The 19,274-nt window shown below is 40.6% G+C and overlaps 1 protein-coding gene across 5 annotated transcripts in view; it reads right to left on the bottom strand.

Annotated features, from left to right (window-relative positions):
- LOC129731351 (neprilysin-3) overlaps positions 1–19,274 on the bottom strand; it is a 46,379-nt gene that overhangs the window by 10,873 nt on the left and 16,232 nt on the right. For all 5 annotated transcript variants that reach the window (XM_055691257.1, XM_055691265.1, XM_055691294.1 and 2 more), the window contains 5 exons: positions 1,539–2,058; positions 1,153–1,445; positions 919–1,086; positions 780–863; positions 431–706 (listed from right to left, as the gene is read on the bottom strand). In XM_055691257.1, the coding sequence (XP_055547232.1) occupies positions 431–706; positions 780–863; positions 919–1,086; positions 1,153–1,445; positions 1,539–2,058 (1,341 nt within the window). The remainder of the gene's footprint in view (positions 1–430; positions 707–779; positions 864–918; positions 1,087–1,152; positions 1,446–1,538; positions 2,059–19,274) is intronic.

Below are 19,274 nucleotides of genomic sequence, written 5' to 3'. Positions count from 1 at the left end.
TCGAAAGCCGATCATATGACTGTATATGTAATATCATATCGTGACCCTTAAATTAAATTCTCTCCTAGTTTCAGTGGTATCGAACTTTTCGCACAGTTTCCCGTGCTGTCAGCAGTGATAAACTTGGAGGCAATCGTATAAACAATGTTTAAGAAATAGTGCGCTATTCCTGTCGAGTTTCGCTTCCGACTCCACTGCAAACAGCAGATGCCGTAAAAAAACAAATCAATCATTATGAAAAATGACGCAAAATAATCTTGCTAGGTGCTATATTTAGCCGGTGAAACAATTTATTTTCCCCTTTGATTTCGCACCGATTCGACCGGTGAGATACGATGGGCGTCAATCGAATTGCTTACGGCTGATCCGTTTATGTAACACATAAATCATCCTTAGATGTTTTCTTTTCATCTGAAAGTTTCCAACTCACCCGATGGATCGCGTGTGCGATAACCTGTTCGCTGTATTGTCCGATGAACAACGCCGACGTTACTTCCGGCAGTGCCCAGTTGGTTGCTTTGGCACAAACAAGGGGGGATGGTCTCCCTGGTGGTAGCGTATTAAGCGCGAATAATAGCAACAGTGCATTGTGAATCACCCGATTCTGGTAGGTTAGAAACAGCTTCCGCAAGTGCTCCAAATAAGCCGGACTTCGAATAACGATAGGACCGGACCAGTTGGCGGGCAATAAGTCTTGCCAGAGTAGCTACCATTCGTTATCGGAACAACAAAATGTTAATCGAGAACAGCAATTAACTAAACGCAATACAGCAACTTACGAACGGGTGCGTGTTGATTAGCGCCGTAACGTTGTTCAGCACGTAGCTGTGTGTGAAGTCTTTCTGCACGTAATCCCGTCGAATCTACAAATAGTTCAAGCACTTGTTATGCAGCATGCAACAATGCGAATGAACGAACCTGATTTAAACCACGAACAAAGGCAAATATTACATTCTTCTCCGACTGCCTCTGGTCGCTGCTGAGACCCGGCGGCAGAAATACATTAATTAGCGGCTCCAACAGTTTTGGTATATCCTCCTTGACATCGTTCGGTGCCGCTTTCGGTCCTTGCCAACGGACAGGATTCTGTCGTCACGCAAAAACATTATTCGACCGTTGCTGCTATGCCGCTGTCGTGCATAAACTACTTACCTCTAGAATGTGTGACGATGTTGCTGGGCCATCAATTATTAGCAGTGTTTGTGGTTTACGTCCGTAGCTCAGGTCATAGTAGATGCCGATAATCGGCATCGGACCGATCTGTTGAATTTTCGATATCAGAGGCGATATACTTTGTGGTCCCACTGAGCCAATCTGCAAATAGCCACCCAGTTTGTCTAGTCGTATTTTAATTGCGGAATCATTTAATGTTTGCCGGAGACAACTTCCGTAAAGGCGACCCAATTTCCGAAACAGTCCAGCGGTCGTGTTGAGTGACAGCAACTCTAACAAAAGAAAAAAAGTTTAATAGTGGTAGGGTACTTTGCGTCTCCTTCGGAACCGAATCGATGGAGACTCATGGTTATCGAACAACTTACGCTGCATTTGAATGTCGGCTGTCTCTTGAGGGCTTTTCACTGCCCTTAGACTGTTGCCTTCCAGCGGGGAACAGCTATAGTTTTTGAACTCCCGACAGGGTTCCACCTCCCAGTTCATGCGTGCCTGTATGCTGATAGCCGCCGCCCGACAGATAGAATCGGAACACTCCGGCGGAGGTGCCGGTGTTGGGTGGCAATCGTGATCATCCGTAACGTAGCAATCTTTCGGTAGATGGGACGGTGCGGCTGAGATAAGGAACAGTATGGGCGAGGCGACGAGCAGAGTAGTAACTAGTAGGGTGGCCGCCGTAATTGCCATTTTGTGAACTGCCGATGAGCCCCTAAGCCATATGCACGGTGCACAGCAAACCCAACCGACTGGGTTCTTTAGTGATAGCCGTGCAGCGCCGTTTGCCGACGACGCTGCAGCGGCTGTTGTTGCTCCCACGGATAATGGAGGAAGGAGTGCGGTCCTCGAGGCACTTTGTTTGCCACTGGCTACGGGCGGACCGGAAGAGCTCTGCAATAGAAAAGACGAACAATAGAGGGACGGCGTCACTAATTGGATCGCAGCAACAATTGACAATTATTGTTGAATGGTTCGGAATTTAACTCAACGACATTTTTTTTCTCGGTCCCTCCTACACTGCCGTTCCAAGCATAGTTGTCCCAGCGTGCATAAGGTATGTGTAGAACATGGGACTAGTATGATTGGAACGGAAGTACACACTTCCTCGGGAATCTGGGTCACGTTGAAGTATATGTCAATCAATTTATCGGTTTGTACGATTGAGTAGAGAATTTACGGTAAACATCTTTTTGTTGAAACAAGTTTGCACGAGTTGAAAAAAGTAGGAGGTTGTAACCAAGACACGACCGCATAACTGACGTAGAACTACGCACACTATTAACAAATGCATTGTTGTAGGTGTTTCATTAATGAGTCAAAGTCTACTAATGCTTGCTTTGTGCTGCCTCAACAGTGGGGTAATAAAGACTTTAAAAACATGAGCTGTAAAAGCTGTTTCACATTCTGTAAATTTGGCGGCTGCTACAGATTTAAATTGCTACTATCCAGCACAGATTGCTCCCTTGAATTGTCAAAAATTATTAACTTTCAATGACTTGTTTATTTGCCTTGCAAAAGGCATTTTGCTGTTAAAAATTGGATTAGCTGATGGCAATCTTTATGCTGCCCCAACAGTGGGGGAATAATGGCAGTCTGGCGAGACACGCTGAGAAGAACCACGCTGCTACTGAGACATGGTGACCAACCACAGTGCAAGTGGTTTATTTAATTTGAAGGCAGCCACAGGCGCAACCCTCTGTTACTTCTGAGTGCTGTATCTGCTTCTACTGCTGTCAACGTTGTGGACGGTCCATCCAGCTCACCTTCCGACTAATGAATGTAGCTAGTTTTCCCAGAAACACTCTTTTATAGCCGAAGGGTGTTACGTAATAGGCCACGCCCTTCTGTTCAGTTGTCTAATTCTCTAAGATTCTTTAGACGAATTATTTCACAATTCGCATTCGATATTTGTTTCCAGCGAATAAACACCGATGGTGCTCTCACACACGCAACGGGTTGAACCCACATTTTATTGCGGTTTTTAACATCAAGCGATTTCGTTTGCTCGTTGTTGCGTGTTGCATCATGCTGCAACTTGGCAGCTGAGAGACGACGAAATTCTGTTAATGCTGATTGATTGAATCGACTTCATATTAGCTCTGCATATTCGAATTAACTGCCTTTGTGAATAATGCGTTCTAACAGGGCAGTTTGTTATTCAAAATCGGTTATGTTGATCGCAGCCTTTGTGCTGTCCCAACAGTGGGGGTATTAACTAAATAAACTACAACAGAATTTGATTGCTAGGATCCCGCGAAGAATGTTTACTTGTGTTGATGCTAGGAAATTTTCACCCTTCAATTACTTGTTTTTTTTTTCAATCAACATTTATTTGACACGGCACAATACAAGTTAATGTTTTACGGAGCCAATTATATCTAGAATTTTACTTCATAAAGTATCTTTAAAACTAATGACAAATTTTCTATCCTCGCTGCCGACTACGAGTTGAAATTAAATCTAAGATTGAAACTAAAATTAAACGCGTTTTAAAACTGGTGATTTGTCGTTGGGGCGTCATGATGTTCTTCAAACAGCCAAAAACAATGAGCAGCTTATTTGTAATGTTCTGCTAAACCAAGACACGAACTGGAAATTGGACTTTCTCGGGCCTCTAGTTGCTGGTATCGTGCGGGGTTTAGTTGCTGGTTCTGGATCGTGGGTCCAAACGTGTACTTGCGGTTAAGTTGGATGTAGACGGAAAGGAGTGGGGCTAGACTGGTGCATGGATGGATTTCAGGAAAATGTATATGGAGGACATGTAGGGAAGGTCAAGGCTCGCCAAGACATCACGAACAGGAACAGCCGGCTGTCTACCCTCGGCCTGCAGGGAAGCTATTAATTTAGACCTGGCGCCACGGTGTTCAGGGCAAAACCAAACCACATGCTCTATGTCGTGATAACCTTCACCACAGGCACAGATACCACCTTCCCCGAGCCCAATACGATGGAGATGCGCGTCAAATCCAGAAGTCTCGACCTACATCCAATCCCTTGAACCACGGGTTCGTCGATACTTTGGGGATATAAAATGTAACCACCTTCCCAGTTCCCCCTTGGTCCAAGAATTTTGCCAACTGATGATCGTATTCTGACGTACAATTGCGAAAAATTCATTAAAGGCAATTGGTCTTTCATAAATTTCACCGTTTGCTGCGCCCACCTTAGCCAAAGAGTCCGTTTTCTCATTGCCCGGTATCGAACAGTGAGAAGGGACCCACGCTTAGGTAATCTGAAACGATTTTTTCGGATAAAGCACTCAGATGTTTCCGTATTTTCCCCAGGAAATACGGAGGGTGCTTAACATCTTTCATCGATCGGAGAGCCTCAATGGAACTGAGACTGTCCGTAAAGATGAAATAATGGTCCGTGGGCATTTTTTCGATAATCCCTAGGGTGTACTGAATTGCAGCCAAGTCTGCGACGTAAACAGAAGCAGGATTATCAAGCTTATGGGAGACGGTTAAATTGTTATTGAAAATACCGAAGCCAGTGGACCCATCAAGAAGTGATCCGTCAGTGTAGAACATATTGTCGCAGTTGATGTTTCGATATTTATTGGAAAAATTTTTGGGGATCTGCTGCACGCGTAAATGATCTGGGATTCCACGAGTTTCTTCTATCATGGATGTATCGAAAAACACAGTAGAATCAGAAGTATTTGATAAGTCGACACGATTTGGAATATTCGAAGAAGGGTTAATATTTTGGGACATGTGATTGAAATACAATGTCATAAAACGGGTTTGAGAATTAAGTTCGATTAACCTTTCAAAATTTTCAATCACAGGACGGTTCAAGACCTCACATTTGATAAGAATACGAGAAGACAGACTCCAGAAGCGGTTTTTCAAAGGTAGAACACCAGCTAAGACCTCCAAACTCATCGTATGGGTCGACTGCATGCAACCTAAGGCGACGCAAACAGCGATATTATATTCGCTCCAGTTTGATCAAATGTGTGTTTGCTGCGGAGCGGAAGCAGAAACACCCGTACTCAATTACAGACAATATCGTTGTTTGATAAAGCCTTATAAGGTCTCCCGGGTGTGCTCCCCACCATGATCCGGTTATTGTACGAAGAAAATTAACTCTTTGTTGGCATTTTTTCATCAGATACCAAATGTGACAACCCCATGTGCCTTTAGAGTCGAACCAGACACCAAGATACTCGTGTACCAAAACCTGAGAAATCGTTTTACCCATTAATTGTGTTTGAAGCTGAGCAGGTTCATGCTTCCTTGAAAAAACTACTATCTCAGTCTTCTCCGGAGAGAATTCGATACTTAGCTGTAAAGCCCAAGCAGACAAATTGTCCTAGGTATCTTGCAATGGTCCTTGCAAATCGGCAGCTTTTGCTCCTGTAACAGAGACCACGCTGTCGTCTGCAAGTTGTCTTATCGTGCATGAATTTGCCAGACATTCGTCGATGTCATTTACATAAAAATTGTAAAGAAGGGGGCTTAAACACGAGCCCTGGGGAAGACCCATGTAGCTAATTCGAAAAGTTGCCAAATCGCCATGCGTAAAATGCATGTGCTTTTCGGACAACAAATTGTGCAAAAAATTGTTCAAAATTGGAGAAAATCCTTGTCGGTGAAGTTTACCCGAAAGAATGTCAATAGAAACGGAATCAAAATGTCCAAGTCCCCTTAATGTCCAAGAACGCAGACGCCATTTGTTCCTTTCGAGCATACGCCAGCTGAATATCTGTAGAAAGCAACGCAAGACAATCATTCGTTCCTTTGGCACGGCGGAAGCCAAATTGAGTATCTGATAGTAGACCGTTTGTTTCGACCCAATGGTCTAAACGACGGAGTATCATTTTCTCAATCAATTTCCGGATACAGGATAGCATTGCAATTGGCCTATAAGAGTCGTGATCAGAAGCTGGTTTTCCCGGTTTTTGGATGGCGATCACCTTCACTTGCCTCCAATCCTGCGGTACAATGTTTTGCTCCAGGAACTTATTGAACAAGTTCAACAAGCGCCTCTTTGCATTGCCGGGTAGATTCTTCAACAAGTTGAATTTGATTCTAACCAACCCAGGCGCGTTATTGTTACAGGACAGGAGGGCAACTGAAAATTCTGCCATCGTAAAAGGTGATTCTATCGCGTCGTGGCCCGGAGACGCATCGCGAACAATGTTTTGCGCAGGAACAGAGTCCGGACATACTTTCCTGGCAAAATCAAATATCCACCTACTTGAAGACTCCTCGCTTTCGTTGACCGTTACGCGATTCCGCATTCTTCGGGCTGTGTTCCAAAGAGTGTTCATTGATGTCTCCCTCGACGTCTCGTTTACGAACCGACGCCAATATCCGCGTTTCTTTGCTTTAGCCAAGCTTTTAAACTTGGTATCAAGCTCCGAATAACGTTTAAAATCGTCGGCGCTGTCTGTATCCCGGAAGGTCAGATACGCGTCGGATCTTTGCGTGTAGACATCGGAGCACTCTTTGTCCCACCACGGAGTGGGAGGCCGTTCTTTGATCGTCACGCCGGGATATTTTTTCGTTTGGGCTTGCAACGCGGCGTCGAGAATCAAGCCCGCGAGGAGGTTGTATTCTTCAAGTGGTGGATGATGTTGAATCGACTCGACTGCTTTTGAAATCATTTCCTCGTATAACTTCCAATCGACATTCCGTGTGAGGTCATACGGAATGTCAATTGGTCGCATGCGAGTTGTCCCGTTTGTAACTGAAATAAGAATAGGCAAATGGTCGCTACCGTGAGGATCGAGGATTACCTTCCATGTGCAATCCAACCGTAGCGACGTCGAACATAAGGATAGATCCAAAGCGCTTGGGCACGCTGGAGGTTTCGGGATACGTGTCATTTCACCGTTGTTCAAAATAGTCATGTCGAAGTCATCGCAAAGGTTATAGATTAAAGAGGAGCGGTTATCATTGTAAGGGAAACCCCAAGCCACACCATGAGAGTTGAAGTCTCCCAAAATCAAACGTGGCGAGGGAAGAAGTTCTATTAAATCAAAGAGCAGCCGTTGCCCAACCTGTGCTCTGGGAGGAATATATTGAGGCAATACAAATCTCTTTACCTTGTATTGTCATTTGACATGCGACAACTTCAATGCCTGGAATCGAGGGGAGATTAATACGATAGAAAGAATAGCACTTTTTAATCCCTAAAAGTACTCCTCCATATGGGGTATCTCGATCAAGGCGGATAATATTAAAATCATGGAAGTTAAGGTCAGTATTCGAAGTAAGCCAAGTTTCACAAAGGGAAAATGCATCGCATTTGTTTTTATTTATCAAAACTTTGAATGAATCGATTTTTGGTAAAATACTTCTACAATTCCAGTGTAAAACAGAGATAGAATCCTTCAAATTAGCAGATGAATTAGCCATCGAAGGATACTATCGCTGCAAGGAGGGGCCATTGGGCAGTCAACTGCTTCAGAAATGATCTAACTGTTGGGAGGAATGCTTTAAGAAAATTTTTAATTGGATCAGGTATATTGAAGTTTTCAAAAATCCAGTCCACAATATCTGAAAATTTCACCAATCCAGTATTTGATTTATCTACTGGATGTGCAAAAGGAACAACTGGGGTTTTAGATGCTCCTGGAAGTGCTGGGAACTCCTTCTGAGACTTTATATTTCCGAGCCCAGGAGGAATTTGCTTAGGTTTTTCCTCAGCACTTTTTGTAGTGATTGTATTTTTCATTTCACTTTGAGAAATCCTAGGACCTTTTCTGGGAAGCTTAGGATAGGAAATATTTTTCCTCTTTCTAGACTCCCCAGGTTTTACATAGGATGTTTCCCCTAGTAAATCGTCCGAATCGGTTTCATCAGAGGACAGTGACTCAAAGGGGTTTGAAGTAAAGGGAGAGGTGGTCGCGGTCTTTTTAAGCATGTCTGCGTAAGAACGCTTCGAACGCTCCTTGAGTGACCGCTTGATTTTATCCCTGCACTGCATGTACACCGCGCATGTGGAGAGCTCATGCTGATTTTCCCCGCAGTGAATACATTTTTCAGCATTTACACTGCAGGTAGCCTCAGCATGGGTCTCTCCACACTTGCCGCACCTTGCCTTTTTGCAGCAGTAGGCCGCAGTGTGACCTAACTGCTTACAATTAGTGCAATTCACTACGCGGGGAACATACAGGCGCACAGGTAGACGCACCCGGTGGATCGTCACGTGACTGGGCAGTGCAGACCCGGCGAACGTAGCCCGAAACGAGTCTGACGGGGTGTACACTTTTTTGCCGTCGACGAGCGACACTGACCGCAATTGCTTACAATCAATGATCTTTACATCGGGGCATGCGGCGTTCCTAAAGCAACCGATTCCGTTTTTCAGTATACACTCAACCGACAGACCCGAATCGGTTACGACGCCGTCGATCTCCACGTCGCGAGCGGGTACATATACTCGGTACTCTCGAGTAAAGAGCTCGGAGCAGGCTATATCGTTGGCCTGTTTCCGGTCATTGACCACAACACGGAGCTTGTTTGGTCTGACCTTTGAAATTTCAGTCACGGCCTTGAAACGTGACGTCAGGTCTTTTGGAATCTGTAAAATATTCAACGATTTCGACTTCGGCCCTGCTTTTGGCCTAAAGTACACAAAAAACCGGCTGCTCGCCGCTCCATCTGGATAAAGCCTGGGGCGTGGGTGACTGGAACAGGGTCAGAAGAGGATTGATCAGGAGGGACAGGGTCGATGGGGTTTGGGGACGAAGGATCGGGGGGTGAGGGATCTACATCCATAGCGCTTAGGTAAGCGCGATAGGTCCGACAAGAAGCACGTACCTCTTTCTTAGCGTTTTCCCAACGATGCTCGAGTTGTCTTCGAAAGCACAATCACCAGATCACAGCCACACGCAGCAACACAGCCAAACAGCAGCAAGTAGTGATGAAAAGCAGCACAGGAAATCAAAGGCCCTGAGCGCGGGTTATAACACAAATCAGGATTCAGGACAAACAACGCAGGATGAATCGGGCAAACGATGCCAGTTATGTAATATTTTATCCGAGTTAAATTCCTCTGAAAAAAACGCGGACTCGAAAAGTGACGTCTATTCGCAACGCACACGTCTACTTCGATGAATTACTTGTTTATTTGCCTTGAAAAAAGGCATTTTGCTGTTCAAAATCGGTTGCTGATCGCAACCTTTGTGCTGCCCCAACAGTGGGGGAGTTAAGATACACGGACAACATGCACTGTGGAAGCTATTTCACCTTCTGTAAATTAGACGGCCGCGACAGATGTAACTGCTAGAATCCGCACAGAATGCTTGCTTACGTTGTCAAAAATTATTAACTTTCAATGACTTGGTTATTTGCCTTGAAAAAAGGCATTTTGCTGTTCAAAATTGAATTTGGTGATGACGATCTTCATGCTGTCCTAACACGAGGGAATAATGGCAGTCTGGCGAGGCACGCTGAGAAGAGCCGCGCTGCTCCTGAGACGTGGTGACCAACCAGAGGGCTAGTGCTGCAGCTGCGGGAGGACGACTGCTGTTGTCGCTGTCTAGAACTATTATGAGCGGCTTCGGCTGAAACAGGCTCTTATATAGGCCAAATAGCATGTTTTCAATTGCAAGGTATATGATTCTGTCGACCTTGCTTGGGAAGCAATCATATAACGACCGTGCTTGGGAAGCAATCATATAATTTTTGTTCAAACAAGGCTTGACAATTATCAATAGTACAATGATTGCATAATCAATCAACAATTTTCTACATTTGGGTGGATGCGTGTATAATTTTCCAAACAATTGCTGCAAAAATGAAGGAAATCGGTTGAAAACAAACCGATTTATAAGCATTTTAAAAGGGACATATTTCGTCCCCTCCCTTTTCGGTAATAGTTTTCCTATTTACATCCCTTTGTGGTAGGCTAAATAAAAACGTAGTTCTACGTCAAAAAAAAAAAAAAACAAAAAAAACAAAAAAATATTCTAATGTGGGCAATGGATGTAGTATTACGAGGATGCGAAAATGAACGAGCACAGAAGGTGTGACCTAGGCTTGGAAAACGAATGTTCCTAATCCAGACGGGAGTCTCGTCTGAATGAGCTCATTTGTCGCATCCTTGTAAAACTACAAACATTTCTCGCTTCACTAAATATAGTCATAAGACAAAAATTAAGTCAGTTCATGAAAAAAATATAACTTAATGATTCTTTATTGTTGAACTAACTGTTGAACTAACTAAATAAATTTAATTAATATACATTAAGGTATTTGAAAAACGAACATTCGACCGGAGGTAGTGAAATTAAAAAGGCCAACCTTTATACTACTGGACAAATAAAAATAATAATAATAATAATAATAATAATAATAACTAAAACAGCAGGCGAGTTAAAAATTGTATCTTAAATGACAAAATACACGAAAAAAGTACACGTTTTCAAATTGAGCTTAAATTAGCTGAAAGCTTTTCAAGGCGCAAAAAAATTAGGAAAAAAAGAATGACTAGATATTAGGGTGGGGAAAAGTGATCGATTTTCCAGAACCAAGATTTTTGGTTTCTTTTGGGGCCCCACACAACCCTAAACTTACCGGAAGTCGGTTGGATTTGTCTTCGCTTGGCGCATTGCATTTCAAATTTGTATGAAAATTTATATGGGAAAACCCGCTCTTTTGCATTTACCTTTCTAGAGAGCTCAACAATGCTCTAATGATGAACTACATTATGGTAAAGTATAGTATTTTAGATGCCTAACAACTTTGCAGAAAACACTGAAGAGCTTGGATGTCGTTAAAAAGAGCTATAACTGTTCAAAGTTGAGTATGTCGATTGAAATGCAGAAAATCTTGTTTTCTGCCAACATCACCAATGTACCGGCGTCAGCAGGATTCCCATCAGAAGTAACCTCTGAGGTCACTTCTGATGGAAATCTGACTGACGCCGGTACACTGGCAGTGTTGGCAGAAAAAATGATTTCGACATAAATTTCGACATTATCAACTTTGAACAGCTCTAGTATTTTTTTGGGACACCCTAGCTCTCTAGTGTCTTCGGCCAAGTTGTTAGGCATCAAAAAACCTATAATTTGAAGTCATAAAACCTATGGTGTGGGCCATTTTGAGCTCTTTAGAATGGAAAATGCAAAAAAGTTGGTTTTTCCATACAAATCTCCATATGAATTTGAAATGCAATGCGCCAAGCGAAAACAAAACCAATCGACTTCCGATAAATTTTGGATTGTTTGGAGCCCCAAATATAACAAAAAAAAAACTTGGTTCTGGCTTTCTGCTATCAAGTTTCATTTTTTCCATATAACGATTCCCTACCCTACTAGATATAGAACTAAAAATCACCGAAAACACTTCTAGAAAAAGGAAAAAAAGGAGAAAATCTCAAAATAAATGGTGCAAAACAAAATGACTAAAAGTCATGTTGAAAATTTTCCAATTGACCAATTGACATAAACCGCATAAAATGAATCTTAAATTGATCACCGTAAATAATTCAAAAGGTTCAAAACCACAGAAAAGGATTTTTCTTTTAGACTGAAACACGTATAACGTAAGAAACGTATAACACGTAAGAACCAGCAGATATGTATTCACGAGACAGTTTTAAATACTCTTCGTTTCTACAATGCAATAATCCATAATGAATCTGGAAATTACCAAAAATGCATTTAAAAAAACATGTAAAAATCCAAAATCATGATCATGATCACTAAAAATACTCTTTTAGGTTAAAAAGAAATGAAAAAGATTGTTCAAAGAGCAAAACATCTCCCAAAAATGTTTCTAAAACTCAGCAGATTGAGTTCTATCGCAAATTAAGCTCCAAATTGACGAAATTTTGACTCGTAATCGCCAAAAAAAACACTTCTAAAGAGTGAACTAATATGTAAATAATCACATACTAAAACTTAAAAAGTCGAAAGAGAAATCTTAAGATCAGAAAACGCAAAAAAATGAAATTAATTCTAGTTTTAGTTATGCTTCTCGAGACCAAAAACATCAACAAATAAACATAAAATTAAAGCGATTCTACGAAGACGGGCAACCATTTTAATCGACCATTTTTAATTTGTTTAAATCTGCATAGATGGCTCTATGGACAAAAGATGCCATTTTACGCTTTTTTATTTTTTAATCACGGCTCGTTTTTGAGAAGCTATGTAAAAATGCTATGTTGAAAAAGTGTTGATGATTACAAATATTTTTAGAGCCAAAACGGTTTGTTTAATTGGTTTGACGCCTTCGGCAAAGTTGTAGATAATAATTTTGTTCTTCTAAAAAACATTTACGCTCTGAAAAGAATTTTTTCTAGGAAAGAATTTTAAAAATTTTAAAAATTATTTATCTAAAAAAGCTTTTTTTCTGAAAATTCATTTAATAGACTTCAAAAGATTAGCTGAAGAGTGATGGCTGTCCGATCATGGAGGAATAAAAAAGTTCAAATTTTCCAGAAAAAAAAATAAATCAAGAACGTTTGGTTTGTTTGGTATAAAGTCTTCAGCAAAGTTGTAGACACACACAAAAATATACACAATACATTCAAACAAATTAAAAATTACAATTAAAAAAATATTAAAACTGGGAAATTTTTTTGTGAAATTGTTCATTTCTCGAAAAGTTTAAAAAAAAAATCGAAAGCTAGAACATACGAAAAATGAAAATGGTATTAAGTTGAGTAGAGAATCTTAAAAGTAGAAAAAAGAAATGGCTCAAAATAAAAAAAGAAAATGATTACAAATTAAATAAATAGCAAATAGTAGGAGGGCGATATCCAAGGCACAACCGCATGACGAAGGACTCCGGTATTTTTCCGTATTTCGATGCTTCGGAGAAATCGTCTTCTACCGATCCTTCGCACGCTTCTGAGAATTCCGCTTATACGTAATATTCATATGACAAGACATTGCGAGGTTTGAGATGTCGTACAATTTCTCAATATATGTATTCGTTTATTCACTAAACGAAACTGCTTTGCAAACTGCTATCGCTGTATAACTGTAATACAAAAATCTGGCGTCCGTTTGTCACCGGTATGGTCTTGGAATGAAAATGATGGCAAAATGTTCGAATGGTACCTTTTATATCAAGGTTTCGGCAGCTACTTGGGAATAGGGCGGAACGCCGCAGAGTAGGAAATGGCAAGAAAAGTAAAACATTTTGGAAAGCTGCACCGGGCGCGGTCGAAAAGCGAACAATAAGAAAAAAAAAAGAAAAATAGATTTCAATATTATTTGCATAGCTTTTACCGCTATTAGCAACGTTTTGTAAGAGTAAAAATTCAACGATTCACTTCAATTACATAATTTTGGGGCACCAAAATGGCACTTTTGCTGCTACCAAGTTCTACTTAACAGCCGCCAGACATACGAGTGAAACTCGGTACGAGATGACCAGTACTGTTTTGCCTTTTCTTCCTTTTCACGATCAGCACCTACCATCCGTATGAAATTGGTACGGTCTTAGAATGAAAATGATCGTAAAAAATTTGAATGGTACCTTTCATAAATTTTTAGTAACCATGGCGTGTAAAACACCAACAACAACAAATCGTGCCATAGTCAGATCGGTTGTATACTTTAGTGTCGGCTATGCTTGAGAAGAACGGTAGTGATTGGTTGCTCGGTATGATTTGGAAATCCATGTTTATTGCCAATTTTTCGATGGTGTATCTCAGTCAATTGGTTGTCGATGTTACAATGACTCCATCGTGAAAAAATTCTGATCGATTGATGCCAAAACCTCGATAATCTGAAGAAAAAATACTGAAAAATAAGCGCTCAAACCCTGACCACTTTTTCCATGGTTGAAACGGCTTTCGAATTCGACACCTAACATCCAGTAAGACGTAGTCCTACGTAAAAAAGGAGTGAAAAAAAAACGTTTCAGGAACGTGAAGGTAAACCCTGTTTCCTATTTGGGTTTCCAAACGTCAAAACACGCTTCAGAAAGCACGCCGGGAGCGCTTCTCAAGGACAAAAACACGAAAAAAGAAAAAAAAAAAAGAAGCGAGTTTACTCACGAATGCTATTTCCCTTTTACGGAAATGCCTGTATCGTCACAAAACAGAGATTTCTTACATACTGGTGGTAGAAAGGGAGGACAGAAGTAAAAATATTAAATAAGATTGGGCCCGAAATTATCCCTTGAGGTACACTAGCTCTAACAGATAATCTATCAGATTTACCATTTAAGTAGTTAGCTGGAAGAGTGTAGTCAGTCAAGTGAATTTGTATCATTTTTGTGTTGTGAAAAGGAAAACGGAAATTGGACATTTTAGCTGTTAAGCGTCAATTCGCGAGAGCCGCAACCGCCTTTCTAAGGGGCGTTGTTTTGAACATCAAAACCGATTGGGCTGAAATTTGCAGCGTTTGTTTATCTATTCAAAGTGGGAAGTTTTGCAAAATTTTTATTTTTTCCACTAAGGTTAAGTGGGGTAAAACAGCCCTTAACGTCCAAATCACAGAAAGTGCAATAACTCATGTTAGACTAGATTTAGAAAAAAATATGTCATTATTCTACTCTAATAGTATTTTAAAACGCAGGGTCACAATATATAACGAAAAGAACGAATTTCCGTCTCCAAAATTGTCAATTTTTAGGGTCATTCTACTCTTATCAACATCATCGCTAGAAAAAATATCTGAATAGAGCGTTTCGTAGGGCAACTCAAGGGATTTAATTTCATATGCAAGCCAAGTACGCCAAATGGGGTAAAACGACCCTAGAAGGTATTTTTTTACAAACCGTTAAAATCACTAAAACCTCAATACTTGCAGCTAGACTTGATACTGAAGACTGTGAAAAAAAATCCTTCTAGGGCCGTTTTACCCGATTCTGAAAACTTGGCTTGTACATGAAATCAAAGCTCTTGAGTTGCCATACATTCGGAAGACCCTAAAAATAGACAATTCTTAAAAGGAAAATCCATTTTTTCATCATTTTATTTTTTGCCATATATTGTGACCATGCATTTGGTGTACTGTTAGTGTAGAATAATAACTCAAATTTTTAGAAAAAATCATCAAGTCTTAGAGTACTTTTTGAAGTTTGGACGTTTTTGGATTTATCATCTATAAGAGTCGTTTTCTCGACGCCTGGGTTCGAATCCCACCGCCGACATAGGTGTCGATGGTTGTGAGGTGGCGTGATCCACTCACAACCAACCCAACTGGTCTAGATTCAATCCTAGCCGACACCGGGAGATTTTCTGAGGCGAAAAATCTCTGGGATCACGCCTTCCATCGCATGAGGAAGTAAAGCCGTTGGCGCCGGTCCGTTGATAAACGGGTCGTGAGTTAGGGTCCTGGGTGTGGAGTCGCCTCCCTGGGCGTCGGTGATTGGCCACAACAGTGGCGGAACTAGACCGACGGAAAATAAGCGAGAATAAAAAAAAAGAGTCATTTTACCCCACTCAACCTCAATGAAAAAAATTGAAATTCTGTAAAACTTGCTACCTTGAATAGACGACCAAACGCTGCAAATTTAAGCCAAAACGGAGAACATAAAAAAACATGTGGTTGCGCCTCTCGCAAACTGGTTCTTAAACCTTTGCGCCCAACACTGTCGAATACCTTTTCTATGTCTAGAAGAGTATGTCAAATTAAGTCAACGAAGTTGTTTCTGCACGGATTCAAGGTGTTCTTCGAGAGTGACTGTGTATGGGCTCCATACTACAGTGTAATATTCTTACCTGTGTTCTGCTTGTTTTGTTTATAATTGTATTGTAAAGTTCTATAAATGTAAGCTTAGAGTCCAGAATTACTCTCTAGTTTCTTACTTTTTTGCATTTTTTTACAATTTCGTTTCCCAAAAATATGTCATTAGATGGGGTCTGAGCTCTTCTGCTAAAAGTTATTGGTGCTTATTACGGGAGTCACTTCACGGTGAAATCAGAGTGAAGTGAACAAAATCCTATTACGGGACTCACGTAAGTGAAAAAACCTAAATTAATCCACCTAGCGGTCAGACTCAGCCTTTCTCATTCAAACTTATTATTTGTAAAAATAGATTTACATGAATGCTTAAATCCAATAAAGATATATTCATTCTTTGGGTTCTAAAATATTGATGTTGTTATTAAAGTATAAAATATGAAATTTAAAGTAATGTTAGTGCTGAAGAAATAGCGAAATAAAATAAATGGCTGTTAATTTCGAACAATTCAATCATCAAGCGATAGTACGATACCACATTTAAATCATGTTGAGGCCATATTGATCAAAGCAGGTATATTGTTGAATAGTCTTCATAATTCATCAGTTTACCCATAACAAGCCCGTTCATCTGAAATCAATATTGTTCAAATTGGTTGTGTAGTTTTTAAGATAATGAAGTTCCGTGATTTTCTCATTTCGATACATTACAAACGAAGTTACAGTCCGATTACAGCAAAATTCAATAGGGTTTTATGAGGCAGCTAGACCTTTCATTTGATACAAATTCTGTGGAAATCGGGTCAACCATCTCTGAGAAAAGTTAGTGAGTCCAAGTAGTTTTCGGAATATGTTTCTTTTCATAGCTGGATTTCACATTTTTAAACATAACAGGCAAAGTAATAATCCGTTTGCAAAATAAAAAAATCGTTAGGGCAACAAGACCTTCCATATGACACTGATTTTATGAAAATCGGTTCAGCCATCTCTGAGAAACATGAATGAGATTAAATAGTCTCCAGAACACGTTTCTTTCCATAACTTTTGAACCACAAGTTCAATCTTCATAAAATTCAAAAGTTAAGGGTTTTTAGGTCGCCCGTTCATTTGAAACCAATTTTGTTCAAATCGGTTGTGTAGTTTCTGAGATATTGATGTTTCGTGATTTTTACATTTTGATACATAACCTTCACACTAGAAATCAGATTACAATAAAATTCAATAGGGTTTTATAGGGCAACAAGACAGTTCATCTGCAATTCATTTCATTGAAATAGGTTCAGCCATCTCTGAGAAAATCGAGTGAGATTGGGAGAGCGTCACACACACATACACATACACACACACATGCAGAAAATGCTCAGCTCGTCGAACTGAGTCGAATGATTTACGACATTTTGAGCACTTTTATACCTTTAGTTTTTGCAGTGATTGCAATATCTTTCTAGGAGAAAGGTAAAAAGTGAAATGATAGATATGACTTTCAATTTCAACTTCAATCCCGAGCAAGGCCGTAAACATTAAAATAGTACAATATCAAATTTAAATGATGTTGAGGCCACATATTTTGATCGTAGCTATAGTTTCAAACAGCCTGCGGGTTACGTTTCTTTCTATAACTTTCAAAGCACATGTTTAAACATTATGAAATTCATTGTTTAGGGGTAATTTTAATTCAACTATGTTCATTCTGAGATATGAGAGCGTTTTTCACATTCTGGCGCAGCGCCAAAACGAAAAGTTTGATTACAATGAAATTCAATAGCAACCTAAGCGGCAAATAGATCTTTGATTTGACACCACTGGTGTTGGTGCTGAGGTGGAGATATATGAGGAACGATTTGAAGTGGTTGACGAATTCGTTTATCTCGGTACGCTTGTGACATGTGACAACGATATGAGCCGTGAAGTGAAACGACGAGTTGCAGCTGCGAACAGGGCTTTCTACGAACTGCGTAACCAGCTAAGGTCCCGTAGTTTGCAAACTCGCACAAAACTAGCGCTGTATAGAACACTGATACTCCCGGTGGCCCTTTACGGACATGAAGCATGAACGTTGAAGGAAGCTGATCGACAAGTGCTCGGAGTTTTTGAGCGTAAAGTTCTGCGATCGATACTTGGCGGTAAACTGGAAGATGGAGTGTGGCGCAGATGCATGAATCACAAGTTGTACCAGGTATGCTAACATGCTGATATAGTGAAGGTAATACAGCGGGGCAGGCTTCAGTGGGCTGGAAATGTAGTCAGGATGCCTGACGAGAGAGCCGCCAAAACTATCTTCAGTAGAGAACCAGGAAGAGTCCGTCGACTCCGTGGTAGGCCTCGCACGCGGTGGATGTGCGCGGTGGAAGAAGATGCACGATCTGCTGGTGTACGGGGAGACTGGAGAACGGATGCCCAAGACAGAAGAAGCTGGACATCTCTAATTCGTTCAGCCCTAGACCGGTAAACGGTCCGTTAGCCAAAAAAGTAAAAGTAAAGTAAAGTAAGTATCTCTGAGAACAGTGAGTGCGAAAAAAGATGCACATACACACGTACACAACCACACACAAACATATACACTTATGCATGAATATATGCAGAAAATGCTCGTTTCGTCGAACTGAGGCGAGTAGTATATGATATTCGGCCATTTGGATCGCTTATAATTAGCCAGTGATCGTGAGGAGATAGTCAATATTTTTACTTTCATTTTGTGATTTCACATTTTTATGAACAACGGACAAAGTTACAATCCGATTACAATGAAATTCAATAGCAACCTATGGGGCAACTTGACCTTTCATTTGACACTAATTTTGTGAAAATCGGCTCAGCCATCTCTGAGAAAAATGAGTGAGTTTAAACAATCTCAGGTTTACTTTTCTTTACATAACTTTTGCACCGTATGTTCAATCATAACGAAATTTAAATGTTAAGGGTTCTGGAGACAGCCCAACCAGTTTTATTGAAATCGGTTTTGTGGTTTCTGAGATATTGATGTTTCGTGATTATTACATTTTGATACATAACCTCTAAACTAAAAATCCGATTACAATGAAATTCAATAGCAACCTATGGCGCAACTAGACCTTTCATTTGCAACTAATTTTATGAAAATCGGTCCAGCCATCTCTGAGAAAAGTGAGTGAGAAAAAAAAGTTGCACATACACACACACATACACATACACACATACACACATACATACATACATACATACATACATACATACAGAAAATGCTCAGTTCGTCGATAGGGGTCGAGTGGTATATGACATTCGGCCATTGGGACCTTTCTAGGAGAAAGGCAAAACGTCGCAAAGTGACATCTGCCGTGGAATCTGGGTTATTATGAGTGTCATATCAGTGAAGTGAGAACGGAAAAAGCGACGTTTCGCTTGGAATTATTTCACGACCATTTTGAACGGTGGAATGATTCCACGAAGATGCCATAAGTCCTGAGGTTGATTGATTTGTGATCTAATGGTAAATATTGGATTTATTCTTTAGTAACGAAGCGAA

The sequence above is a fragment of the Wyeomyia smithii genome, chromosome 1, assembly GCF_029784165.1.
Source record: "Wyeomyia smithii strain HCP4-BCI-WySm-NY-G18 chromosome 1, ASM2978416v1, whole genome shotgun sequence".
Lineage (NCBI taxonomy): Eukaryota > Metazoa > Arthropoda > Insecta > Diptera > Culicidae > Wyeomyia > Wyeomyia smithii.
The sequence above is the reverse complement of the archived record's forward strand: the minus strand, read 5'-3'. Positions and strand labels throughout refer to the sequence as shown.